The sequence below is a fragment of the Typopeltis vanoorti genome, chromosome 12 (assembly GCF_054136105.1).
Source record: "Typopeltis vanoorti isolate ZY-2024b chromosome 12, IOZ_Tvanoo_1.0, whole genome shotgun sequence".
NCBI classification, from domain to species: Eukaryota; Metazoa; Arthropoda; class Arachnida; order Uropygi; family Thelyphonidae; genus Typopeltis; species Typopeltis vanoorti.
In genome coordinates, this window is record NC_143560.1 from 8,167,078 (window position 1) to 8,180,834 (window position 13,757).

The 13,757-nt window shown below is 33.5% G+C and overlaps 1 protein-coding gene across 2 annotated transcripts in view; it reads left to right on the forward strand.

Moving 5' to 3' along the window:
- Window positions 1-13,757, forward strand: part of LOC150100565 (secretory carrier-associated membrane protein 1-like) — a 138,618-nt gene that overhangs the window by 60,428 nt on the left and 64,433 nt on the right. For both annotated transcript variants that reach the window (XM_090402138.1, XM_090402139.1), the window contains exons 6-8: window positions 1,656-1,812; window positions 4,690-4,791; window positions 7,823-7,940. In XM_090402138.1, coding sequence (XP_090258264.1) covers window positions 1,656-1,812; window positions 4,690-4,791; window positions 7,823-7,940 — 377 coding nt within the window. The remainder of the gene's footprint in view (window positions 1-1,655; window positions 1,813-4,689; window positions 4,792-7,822; window positions 7,941-13,757) is intronic.

The window sequence follows — 13,757 nt, forward strand, 5'->3', positions numbered from 1 at the left end:
AAACTCCAGCCTCGTTCGTGAATGCATACATTCCACACACATCACATTGGACAAATTCTCTCACATTATAGTTTTTGAACAATGGCGTCGTATTTTTGGACGCCATTATCTTATGTCGCATTGGCACCATATTCAAATCTATGAAACGTATCGTTAAATACTAAATTAAATAATGGAATTTACACCAAAATCACACAGACACCACAAGCTACCAAAATTAGACAATATTACGTTATGATTTTAACCTATATTTTAATTTTCATTCAAAATTATACTTAGCTTTCGGGAGCTCCCTGAAAACACGACCAACCGTCTGGCCCTCTAGCAGCCAATCCGATATGAAGGTTGAAACATCAGGAAATTAATTATTCTTAACAAGGTATTAGTCTCTTTAATTTAATAAAATGGTTGTTGTGTTTTGTTTGATTTCTAAGATGGTTTATTAATATGGTTATAAATATGAATAACTATAAAATGATTTATTCAAGCAGAAGAGAGAGAGTAGTATTATATTATTCAATACTAAACATGAAAATCAATTTGTTGAATGATAGACCATTTCAAATGAAAAATTTCTCATTTTGCCTGTGGTTACACTGATATACTAGTAGTGAAGAATTAGAATTTTTTGAGTCATTGAAGGAAGCTGACATAAGAAAAACTAAAGTAGGATTTAAGTAGGGTCCACAGGAATAGTTTAAACAAATAGTTTTCTATAGTGAATTTTTTTTTTAACATAGCATTGTATATAAGATACTTTGGTTTGGATTTGCGAGTAGTTTATGATTAATGGTGTTTGCTATATAGAAATGTAACAAGTTTAAATAATTAGTGTTACTGAAACAAATGTGTGAAATTCTTCTAAATAACAAATATGAGATGTTATATCTAAGCAATAATGAAGAGGGAAAGGAAACAGGAGCTATAGTATTCAACACTATATGAAGATAATCTTCTTGAATAATCAGGCATGGCCAAGTAAAGTGATGTGGGCAAACATCAAAATGAGAATTAAGGTAATTTACATCTTTATGCAAGCATACTTGAGAAAAGGGTTAGAAAAATTGTGGAAGGGAAACTGGACAAGAACGAGCTGGGTTTAGACAAAATGGAGGTTGTTGGAATTAGGTTTTCACTTTAAGACAAATAGTTGAGAAATCAACTGTTGAACCATTGATGCTTATACTAGTACTGCATGCAACTGTCATTGTAGTTACTCCATCAACAATTTCTCCCTTGTGCACATAAAGATGTTTCACATCAATAACCCTAATATGATTATCAGTAAGGCTGATAAAGGAGTTATTGATCAACATGATACTATAATAAAAGTTTATAAATCATCAGCAAATCTGATATGAAAAGTTAATCATGACCAATCAGTCTCCCCATTTCATAAAACAAATTTTAAAAAAAATAAATAAAAATACATACCTTGTAAAGAATTTAATCTAAATATCAGGTAGTGTCATGGCATGTGTTTGTCTTTAGCATAAGTTTTCCCCCTTGTTATGCGACACTTACTATTGTTTTCTGGAAACTATCCTGTTATGTCTGGGTAACCCTGTGTATATATATATTTGTATAATGTTATTTCAATATTTATTTATATATATGTATAAATAATATAAAAGTGGTGTTTTAATATTTTGCAGTTTATGTATGTGTTCTGTTTCTGAACATGCTTGGTGCTATGGCTCTTCTGTTTTCTGACAAAAATGGAACTGTCTTTGGCTTGTCACTTTTGGCACTGTTACTTTTTACACCTTTATCATTTGTTTGCTGGTTTCGACCCCTTTACAAAGCATTCAGGTAAGTTGAGAATTAATGGATCTCCTTTGCAATAAGTTATTTATGTTATCCTAATTTTAAAGTATTGTTTTAATCCAATCTACTCCCACCAGTTCTACTCCCAGACTAATTTTATCAGGAAACCAGGGTGAACAGTGAAAACCTGAATACATTGAATGTTTAATAGAATAAAAATGGCACAGAGAATGAGTTTAATGCTTCCATGATATTTCATCTCATTTTCAGTGACATCTCTGAAATGGGGAGGTGAGGCAAATAGAATATAAATTATTTATATGGATACACTACTTGTCATTCACATAGATATATCATATAATGTTCTAATAGTTGAAACCATCTCCTTAAATTTATTCACTGTTTGGGCACTCACAACCACCTCTGGCAATCCATTCCACTCATTCACTATTCTGCAAGTAAAGAACCTAGTCTGCACACTCTTAGACAATTTCCTGATGTGACCTTTGTTCATCCCCTACTCATGTATTGAAAAATTTCCCCTTTAGTAACTTATAAGTTTCTATAATATATCTTCTCCTCTACCTGTCAACTAAACTCTGCAACCCACACACCTTCAATCTGTTCTAATAGGGATCATTCCACAGACCCATCACTAGCTTGGTCACTCGTCTCTGAATCCTCTCCACTAGTTTCTAATGCAGGTGACCAAATCTTGGCACATAGTTAACATGCAGCCGAATCATAGCCTTATGAAGAGGAATAATAACCTCCTATCTTGTCATTATTCACCATTCAAGTAATCCTCTGAGCTCTAAAACTATAGTTTTGTCAAATCTTGCAAAATGAGGGTGGGGTGCTCCCATCTTTTGTAAGATAGTAATAGCACTTTCCTTTTGTTCTCAAGTATTCTTTGAGATGGCTGGTTGATTCATGCAAGATAATGGAAATCCCAAAAAAATGTGCTCTTCCTTTTCATCTGTTCCATTATTGATGTAGCACATACAGTATGACTTTAAATTTTTCAGGAAGTGACAACGTATACTAAACTATTAATTAAAAACTTTAATCAATACCTTCCTATATTTCGCAAGATGACCTGACTACCTGTTACAAACCACATAAGAAAGTAGCATCCCTTATCCGCTCCATCAAAGACCAGCCACTTCCCCTAGACTTACCTGGAGTATACCAGTTCCCTTGCAGCTGTAAACTGTCCTACTATGGCCAAACAGGCAGGACAGCTAATATCAGGATATCTGAACACAAAGATTATGTTCAGATTTCTGGTTTCACCAATACAGCCACTCAGGACTTGCTATGCACTAATACCCACCACAGAATATGCTGGAAGAAAGCCATTTTACTACACCGTAGCAGATATAAATATGAAAAATTGTTCCTGGAATCGGCCTCAGCTCTAAAAATCTTTCCAAATCTCAACAAATTTGGGTGCATGAGAACGACCCAAATTTTGAAAGCTTGCATCCTTAAAATATTAGCCCAACAGCCAAGACAACCCAATTTAGCCCACTAGGGGGGGGCACCTTTTGGACTCTAGGACCAACACTAGTTGTCTTCTTCAGCCTCATTTATTCGTTGTTCGTGCCTGCATGCATATATCATGGTTTTAATCTTCCCAGAAGATGGCAATGTAACATTGCTGAAATATAGGAAGGTATTGATTAAAGTTTTTAATTAATGTTTTAGTATACCTTGTCATTTCCTGAAAAATTTAGTTATGTATAACCAACGCATAAGTTTATCTAGAAGCACATACAGTAGTTCTTGCTATAGCAAACTTATAAGAACTATAGGAATAGTTTGTTGTAATGGATAAATTTTGTTCTAATGAATTTCATTCAAATAGCTTTGTACCTATGAGACTTTATCTGAGATTTTTTGATAGTTTATCATAACATTGCAGCTACAGAGCTGTAATTGGGACTTATCAATGGTTTGTTATAGTGAAAATGAACTGTATGTAGTGCTCATATTTTTTCTTCATCTCAAAAATAACAACCACAATACTACATATACTACTTACTGTCTTGATTATAGATCAAAATTGCAATTTTATCAAACTATCCACAAACATTTTGAACACAACCATCCTTCCCCACTTCTCCTTTCTCTTTGATTGCTGCCCGGCTAGTCTTTCAATTTCAGTTCATATCATGCATAGAAAGAGATTAAGAAAGAGCGAGAGAGAGACTGGATCTCAAGAACAGCTTGAAGTTTTTTTTGTTTTTTTTTATAATTAAAAATTAAGCTTGAAGATTGTAGCACCAGAGAACATTTCATGAGGAAGGCTGTTCAAATGTTCTAATAGTTGAAACCATCCATAATGATCATTCTACTTGTGTCCACAAGGTTTATCTGCTTATGCAGTTCATTCCTCTGCAGATGACTGTGAACTGTAGCAGCATATAACTACATATTTTTCCCTATTCATTTCTTATACTAAACAGCATTGAACTAGCTGTCTGTATTACTCCCACTATTAGGAATCTCTGTCTAGTGAATTTAATTCCTCTGCAATAACTGGCAATAGTTTCCCACTCTTTCTATTCTGTCTATCCTCCCTGAATATGTTGTACCCATTACTTTACATTCTCTTTCTGTAAAGGATATCCTCTACTGTTATCTAGGTCTCACTAATGCTAAAAATTCATTGCCTTTTTATTCCTGATGCTTCAGGCATTAGTAAACATGAGATAATCAACCACTAGGTGAATTATAAACAATACTTTTAACTCAACATCTGTTTATACTTGAATGGATATGAAAAGAAAAATTATTTTTGTTTAAGTAGAATATGTAATTAATATTTCAGACTCATTAAAATGAATTCCTGTGAACAGAAATTCAATATTGAAATTAACCTATAGCATTATTTGTTTATTTATTTTTTAAATGCAGGAGTGACAGTTCTTTCAACTTTATGGTGTTCTTCTTCGTGTTCTTTTTCCAGTTTGTGCTGTCAGTGATCTATGCAGTAGGCATTCCAAATTTTGGATCATGGTAATATTTTACATAAAGTTAAAATTTGATAATATTAAAAAAACAATTTATTTAATTTTTTTACTTAGATACTTGTTTTGTATTTTTCTTTAATGAAGCCAAACTATATTTTCTCCCCTCCCCTCCTTTTTTTTTTTTGTTTCTAGCAATCTCCAGTCTTTATTACAATAGAGTTTATTTATTCTGACACACTATTTCCTTAAATAGTATTAAATAAAAGCAGTCCGTTAGAGTAATATGCATATCCTTGATAACTGATTAAAAAAAATCAAACAATAGATATGAAAAGAGACATGTCATTGGAGAAAAAAATTTTCTTTAGCATCTCTTGCAGTCATCCTACTTACATAGCAGGAATCCTCATGCAACATTGTTGTATGCAACAATGTTGCTTTGCAACAGTTAAAAGAAATGAAACTTGATGCCTTTATCAAAACAGCATTTAATTCAGTAAATGAGTCTGTAAGAAAATAATATACATATTTTTTATGTAAATATGTATATGTTACAGATGAGAGTTGCCAATTTCACGTGCAGATTAAATATGGTTTGTAGTTGATGTTTATGGGATAGTAACAGTTAAACCATATATGAAATTGGCAACTCTCATCCCTTCACCCAAGGACAGAATCTCTCCTTTATCACATCTAGGAGTAATGAAGTGCCCTGTTCGTGTGATCTATCTTACTTTGGACAGATAGGAAGAACTGTGGACATCTGCCTCAATGAACATAAAAAATACATCTGGCACTATATTTGTGGCAAGTCAGGTCTAGCAGACCATGCTTTAGATATCCCTGCACACAGGATCAATTGGAAAAAAAAACAAAGGTGCTGCATAGAAGCTTTTATAAGTCATAGAGGTTGTTTCTGGGATCAACAGAAGCCTTAAAACATACTCCAAGCCTCAGCAAGTATGGCTGTATAAATTTGCCAAAGATTTGGGAGACAGTCATCTTAAGACCAAATTAATATACCTGCTTTCTCTCTTTCTTTTTTTTAACATAGATGGTACCTAATTAGGACTTTAGTCTTTGTGTTGTATGTTATAATTGTTCAAACTAGTCCCGTTGTTATACCAGATTGTTGTCTCGCATACTGTGACAAACTATTTTTTGTGCTCAGAAGATGCTGGATAGAATACTACCAAAATATCAGCAATAAGTTAATAAATAGTTATTTTCTTATCAGTCTGTGTTCTCATCTGTACTGTTAAAATTAATCGACATGTGTGATGAACACATAAGCCTTCCCACTTGCTTGATAGTAAGTTGTTCACCATAATCTCTTAAATAGAACTGTCAACAAAATTCTTTCCTATTATAGCATCTTCAAAACTAGGATAACACTTCTGATATGACTGAATTCCAAAATGTAAACCATTTGCTTTCCATTAGCATTTTGGCTGAAGTGGATGAAATACACAAACCATGTTAGCAATTTTTGAAGATCAAAACATGAGTGACTGTCTGTCTTTTATCATGTATTTACCCTTCTCTGCAGTAATCCCTTAATGGTAATTGTAGAGCCATGAGCAGATTAACTGTAACAGAGAGACCTTTGTGTCACTTGACTTAAAGTATATAATTTTACTATGAATTTTCATCATAGGTTTGCTGTACAGTTCATTTATTGTCTGTTCTCAAAGAGAAAACCAATTTTGTGTGTGTGAAAATAAATATATGTTCTGAAATGTGACAAGAGATCAGCCTATCAATGAATTTATTTAGTAATGGTAAATTTGCTGTCATTTATTTTTCAAATCAGTACAGAAAAATGAGAAAATATTTCTTTCATGTCATGATATTACACAAATTATTTTTGCACTATTTTCAAATGCTTGTATTGAAAATCATTATGCTAAATATCTATAAATTAGCAATGTTTTCAAATATTTATTGAAATAATTATCAGCTATTCTTGCAAGATACCATTCTATGTATCATTGTGCTTCAGTTACAGAAATGAGTTGTGTTGTTGTTGTTTTTTATGAATAACAAATGATGTTAAATTGCATTACTTGCTTTCCAATTGAGAACTTTTTTTACTATCAAAAATTTATATTAAGTAATATTTCAGTGAATTATAAATAACTATTTTATCTAATTTTTTACTGGTTTGAAAGTTTTCAGAGTATTTGAAATCTCTATAGTAAAATATCAACTTTGCTATAGTAAATGATCAATTTAGTATATTGCACTATAAACATGAATGTTAATTAGGATTTAAGTGTCCCACCAAGTTGGTCATATTTTTTCAATGTCAGAAAAAAAGGCTTGTTTGTTTCATTTTCTATATCTCCTATCACATTTATTCTGTCATTGTCATTATCAAAGCTTTCCATTATCAGTTTTAAGAAAGACATCAAATAAAAGCTATATATGGGTAATTATCCCAGCATTTTTGTAGTTTAAATAGAAGAAACTATTTGATTAAACTAAATATTTTGCATAGAATTATTCCTTATAAATGATGTATTGATTTTCGTTTCAAAATGGCTGCATGGCAGTGAGATATGGACAATAAAAAAAAGCAGATGAAAGAAGAATTGAATCATCCGAAATGAAATTTCTGCACAGAACTGAAGGAGTCGCAATAATGGACAAAATGAAAAGCAGTGAAATCAGAAAAAAACTTAGAATTACACCCTCCCTAAATGAAACAGTGATTTGCTATAGAGAAAAATGGAAAGAACACATACTAAGAATGAATAGAAGCAGAATACCTAAACAATTCTAAATTACCACCCAAAAGGTACTCGATGCAGAGGAAGACCCTTAAAAAGATGGAATTGAGTCTGGAACAGGCCACTTGGCCTATAAGCCTGGAAAGGAGGAAGAAAATGTTTCTCTATGATCTTGTGAATCACATTTTCATATTTGTTGATGGTTCTCTTCAAGCTTTGACAAACATATTCAATGTTATATTGTATAAAACTCCCTTAATGCAAAAGTGATTTCAGATTTCCATATTTCATTTCAGATCTTAAAAATGAAGATATAGCATTTTTGTTTTGTTTTGTTTTTTTCAGTGGCTTCATCATGGCTGTCACTTATATCAACTCAAATAGTGCTGTTGCTATACTTTTATTCATTCTGGCAGCTCTTCACACTTTCTTTGCTGTGGTATCATTTCTTATGTTGGTAAAGGTAAGCATAATTAAATGTACAAATATATTAAATAAAGTAAATTTTATATATACTTAATTACTTTTGAAATTTTGCCATTGTATTCTCAGAAATCTACTTAGCTAATCTTGGTCATTTTCATTTTAAATGAAAGCTTAAGTATGTTTATTGCACAAAATAAGTTCCCAAGTTTTAATCAAAGGAAGCTCAGTTTCTTATGTGTTTTTTTTTTTTTTTTCATTAGTCATTCCTGTAACATGAGGATAATTGATAGAGAACTGCAACAAGTTAATCATCTGACTTTGTGGGCACTCAATAATGGGTTTAGGTTTACAGAAAAAAGAGTGTGTACACTCTTCCAAAAAATCTTCACCCTGATCCAGTTGGCTGAAAGAAATCATTTATCCCAGTAGCAACCCTTCTTGACATGAAGCTTTCATTCCTTATATTTGTCAATTAAGAGGGGGAAAAAAAAAACAGAGATCACTTGAACATCTTTTATACCCTATTTTCCACTATGAGATACAAATCATACTATGTGCTTGTCTGCTCAAAGCTTGATTATGGATCATCATAAGCATATGCCGATATGTGAATATATGCAAGACCACATTTAATGAGCGTTCATAGTGAATAGTTACCAGTGCATTCTGCATATCACTTATTCTTTATGTTGAAGCTTGAACTTGATTTCTCACCTCATTGGAAGCAGTTGTCCTTAACTATGCTCTAAAAATAAATCTCTTGCATGACCATCTTATGGTGGACTAGCATATTTTCCTTAAGCAAAGAGTTCGATATAACACATCAGATTATCATGTACACCTTTTGATATATGGAATCAGAGACACAAAATCTGAGTTTTATTTTACGCAATGTTGCCCATGGAAAATATCTTTCCATTTGAACAGTTTTGTATTTCACCATGCTGTCTAATTGCTTTCTAAAGGAAGTTTCTTACTCCATGTGCACATACACAGAACAGAATACTCTGATTTTCAACTGATCTGTATTTGAGATCACTCAAATCTGTTGCTCCTTTTCTTGACCATTTTTTCTCTAGGCACATCCCTTCAGAATGCAGTTCATACCATATTGCTTGCATTTGAACACTGCTACCAAAGAAGTATGATTTACAGTCACTGAATTTTTTTTTTTGTTCTTTACAGACCATTTGTCCTTTTGTTTACATTCCACATTCAGTACTCTACAATTCTTTTATAAAGATGTGGATTTTGGATGCTTGGTCATGTCAGAATTAAGGAAGGTGAGTTCACAGATTCTACTTTCTTCAGTTACTCCTCCTACCTGTTTTCTGCTGAACAGTGATATCAGATGATTCTCCTCCCCCCTTAGTTTCTGCCTAATGCCCCACCTACCATCCACATCACTATAAACAAGATTCATCCAATCATCTCTTATACAAATTATAGATGTAGTCATTGATGATTAATGCACATGAGTTTAATAAAGTGAAGTATAAAGAATGCTAAAGTTTAATTTGTCGTCTTCATCAAATTCCTGGTATATACTCTCGAGGGGTATACAGGATATGATAGTACTGCATGAAAAATTTACATCATTACATCAAAACAGATTTGAGTGATCTCAAATACAGATCAGCCAAAAATCAGAGTATTCTGTTTTGTGTATGTGCACATGGAGTAAGAAACTTCCTTTAGAAAGCACAATTAGACAGCATGGTGAAATTTACCACCAAATCAGTCTGTTACTTGTCAAGGCTACAATATTATCAGATCTTATATTTCGGTCTTCTAAGGTACTTTTTACTGTATCAATCCACCTATATCTTGGTCTTCCTCTGGGTCTTTTTCCTGCCAACCTGCAGAGACAACTTGTTTTACTAATCTTTCCTCTCCCATTCTGTTTTAAGTGTCCATACCACCTGAGATTAACTCTGCTAATGCAGTCCTGGATGCTGACAATGTTAAGTTCTTTTCTAATATCCTCGTTTTAATATGACATTGCCATTGATGTCGTCTGTTCATGTCCCCTAATCTTTCTCAGGACTTTCATATCTGCAGTCTCTAGTCTTTACTCAAGTGTGTTGCTTCTGACACAACTCTCAGATCTGCAAGTTCTGAGAGCTGTGTCAGAACTTGCCGTTCTGTTTTGTATACAGCTAATTTAGTGTTTAGCTAATTTCTCTTATTCCATATAAATTTATTCATTTGACTTCCTACCATACCAGCTTTGTTGATTCTGTTGTCTATTTCCATACTTAATTTACCATCTTCACTAAAAATCTTGCCTAAGCAGCTGGAATGTTTTACTTGTTCTATAAGTTCTCCATTAACAATGCAGTTAATAATTTCAATGTTTTTGTCTTTTTAATGTTGACCTTCATACCATATCTATTACAACAGTTATTCAATTTAGTCAGGGAATCTTTCAGACCTGTAGCAGATTTATTTAGAAGTACAACATAATCTGCATAAAGCAAAGAGCCGAGATTAACATCTCCAATCCCGATATTAGGCCCAATACCACTCTACCCCACAATGCGATCCACATAATGAACAACAGAGGAGACAATGTACATCCTTGTCTGACACTAGATTTAACATTAAACCATCTTCCTGTACTTCCTTCAATTCTAACTGCTGACTTATAACTCAAATAAAGACTAAGTATTGCTTGATATAATGCCCCATTGATACCATACAACTGTAGCATTTTAAATAACTTCTCTCTTGGCATCTTGTGATATGCCTTTTCCAGATCTACAAAACTTAACAGACCTTTTTTATATTCCCATGATTTCTCAACTATCTGTTGTAAAGTGAAAATCTAATCCTGACAGCCTCTGTTTGGCCTGAACCCAACTTGTTCTTCACCAGGCTTCTCTTCCAAAATCCTTTTCAAATGTTTCTCAAGTATACTTGCATATATCTTACCAGGAACACTCAGTAATGAAATAACTCTATAATTCTCACATTCAGTTTTATTTCCCTTTTTATATATACTATCAGAGCTCTACTCCAATCATCGGGAATTCATCCCTCTGTCCAGGCCTTATGAACTATGAAATGCAGCCACTGTAAGACTTTTATACCTCCATACTTCAGCATTTCTAGTCTAATATCATCTATTCCTGCTGCCTTTCCACATTTCAAGTTTGATGGCATTTTCTACTTCAAGTATGGATATGTATGCCTGTTGAGTGTTTTTTACGACAGTGCTATCACTGCTTGTTTCATTTAGCAATTTTTCGAAGTAATTGCTTCATACTTCAAGGATATCTTTTTCTCCTGTTTTCAGGTCACCTTTATTATCTCTAATTCCTTTTACAGCACTCTTTCCTCCATTTCTGAGCTTCTTCAGAAATGGAGGAAATCTAGAATATCTTGCCACCTTCTTGATATTAATTTCTATATTCTTATGGGGATCTAAATAGCAGAGTAGGAAATGATTGTCAGACATACAAAAATATTTTGGGAAAATTTAGAGACAAGAGCAAAGCCAATAATAATGGCAAATACTTGTTGGATTTCTGCTCAGGACATGGACTGGTTATTACTAACACCATGTTCCAACATAAAAATGTGCACTAATTCACATGGAGAGAAGAGGCAATGGATAAGAAAAGTCTCATTGACTATGTTATTGTTGATAGTGATGTTTTCTCCTGGTGCAGGACACCAGAGTGTACAGGATTTTTAAAATTGAAAGCAATCACTATTTAGTCTTGTGCAGAATAAAATTGAATTTCGTATTGAAAAGAATAACATGTAATAAAGTTTTAAAGCGAATAAAAGTCGAGCAGCTCTCAGATGTGAACTGTAGACTAAAATACACAAAGATTATTGAAGAAAAAATGAAAGAGTTTGAGAACAGGAACCAAACCTTGGTGATTCAGTGGCAAGCCTTCAAGAAAACCCTGATTGATTGAGCCAGAGAGGCGTGTGGTGAGGTTGTCTGCAAGGATAGAAAAATCAGAACTCCATGGTGGACACAAAAAGTTAAAGAGGCAGTGAAGGAAAAGAAGAAAGCATATCAAAAGTTCCTGGCAAATAAGTCAGCTTGTGCTCTTAGAGAATACAGAGACAAATATAAGAAAGCTAAACACTGTGTAAAACTAGGCTAAACAAAAGTCATGGGTGAACTTTGGCAAGAACATAGAAAATAAATATCAAGAAGGTGGTAAGATATTCTGAGGTTGTTGAAGAAGCATAGAAATGGTTCATAAAAGGAGTTAGAGATGATAAACGTTACATGAAAACACGAGAAAAAGATATCCTTGAAGTATGGAGTAATTACTTCGAAAAATTGCTAAATGAAACAAGCAGTGATAGCACAGTGGTAAAAAACACTCAACAGGCATAGAGTCAGGAATACATATCCATACTTGAAATAGAAAAAGCCATCAAAGGGTTGAAATGTTGAAAGGCAGCAGGAGTAGATGATATTCAACCAGAAATGCTGAAGTATAGTGGTATAAACGTCTTACAGTGGCTGCACTGCATAGTTCAGAAAGCCTGGACAAAGGGATGAATTCCTGATGATTGCAGTAGAGCTCTAATAGTACCCATATATAAAAAGGGAAATAAAACTGAATGTGAGAATTACAGGGGTATTTCCCTACTGAGTGTTCCTGGCAAGATCTATGCAAGCATACTTGAGAAACGGTTGCGAAGAATTGTGGAAGAAAAGCTTGGTGAAGAACAATCTGGATTCAGGCCAAATAGAGGCTGTCAGGATCAGATCTTCACTTTACAACAAATAGTTGAGAAAGCATGGGAATATAAAAAAGGTCTGTATTTAAGTTTTGTCGATCTGGAAAAGGCAAATGACAAGGTGACAAGAGAGAAGCTATTCAATACGCTGCAGTTATATGGTGTCAATGGGGCATTATATCAAGCAATACTTAGTCTGTATTTGAGTTGTAAGTCGGCAGTTAGAATTGAAGGAAGTACAGGAAGATAGTTTAATGTTAAATCTGGTGTGAGACAAGGATGTACATTATCCCCTCTGTTATTCATTATCTATATGAATCACATTATGAAGGAAAGTAGTGTTAAACATGATATCAAAATTGGAGATGTTAATGTCAGCTCTTTGCTTTATGCAGACGATGTTATACTTCTAAATAAATCCGCTACAAGTTTGCAAGAGTCCCTGACTAAATTGAATAACTGTTGTAATAGATATGGTATGAAGGTCAGCATTAAAAAGACAAAGACAATGAAAATAGGTAGAATTGTCGAAAATGTCAATTGTGTTGTGAACTGGGAACCTGTGGAACGAGTAAAACATTTCGGCTACTTAGGCACGATTTTTAGTGAAGATGGTAAATTAAATATGGAAATAGACAACAGAATCAACAAAGCTGGTATGGTAAGAAGTCAATTGAATAAATTCATATGGAATAAGAGAGAAATTAGTCATCATCATCAAATTCCTACCATGTACTCTCAAGGGGTGTACAGGATATGACAGTACTACATGAAAAATTTACATCATTACTAACTTCCTATCTACAATTTTCTTCCAAATCAGTCTGTTACTTGTCAAGACTCCAACATTATCAGATCTTATATTTCTCTTGTCTAAGGCACTTTGTACCATATCAATCCACCTATATCTTGGTCTTCCTCTGGGTAGTATTCCTGCCAACCTGGCAGAGAACACTTGTTTTGCTAATCTTTCCTCTCCCATTCTATTTAGGTGACTATACCACCTGAGATTAGCGCTGCTAACGCATTCCTGGATGCTGACAATGTCAAGTTCTTTCCTGATATCCTCATTTTTAATATGATATTGCCATTGATGCCATCTGTTCACGCCTATAATCTTTCTCAGGACTCTCATATCTGT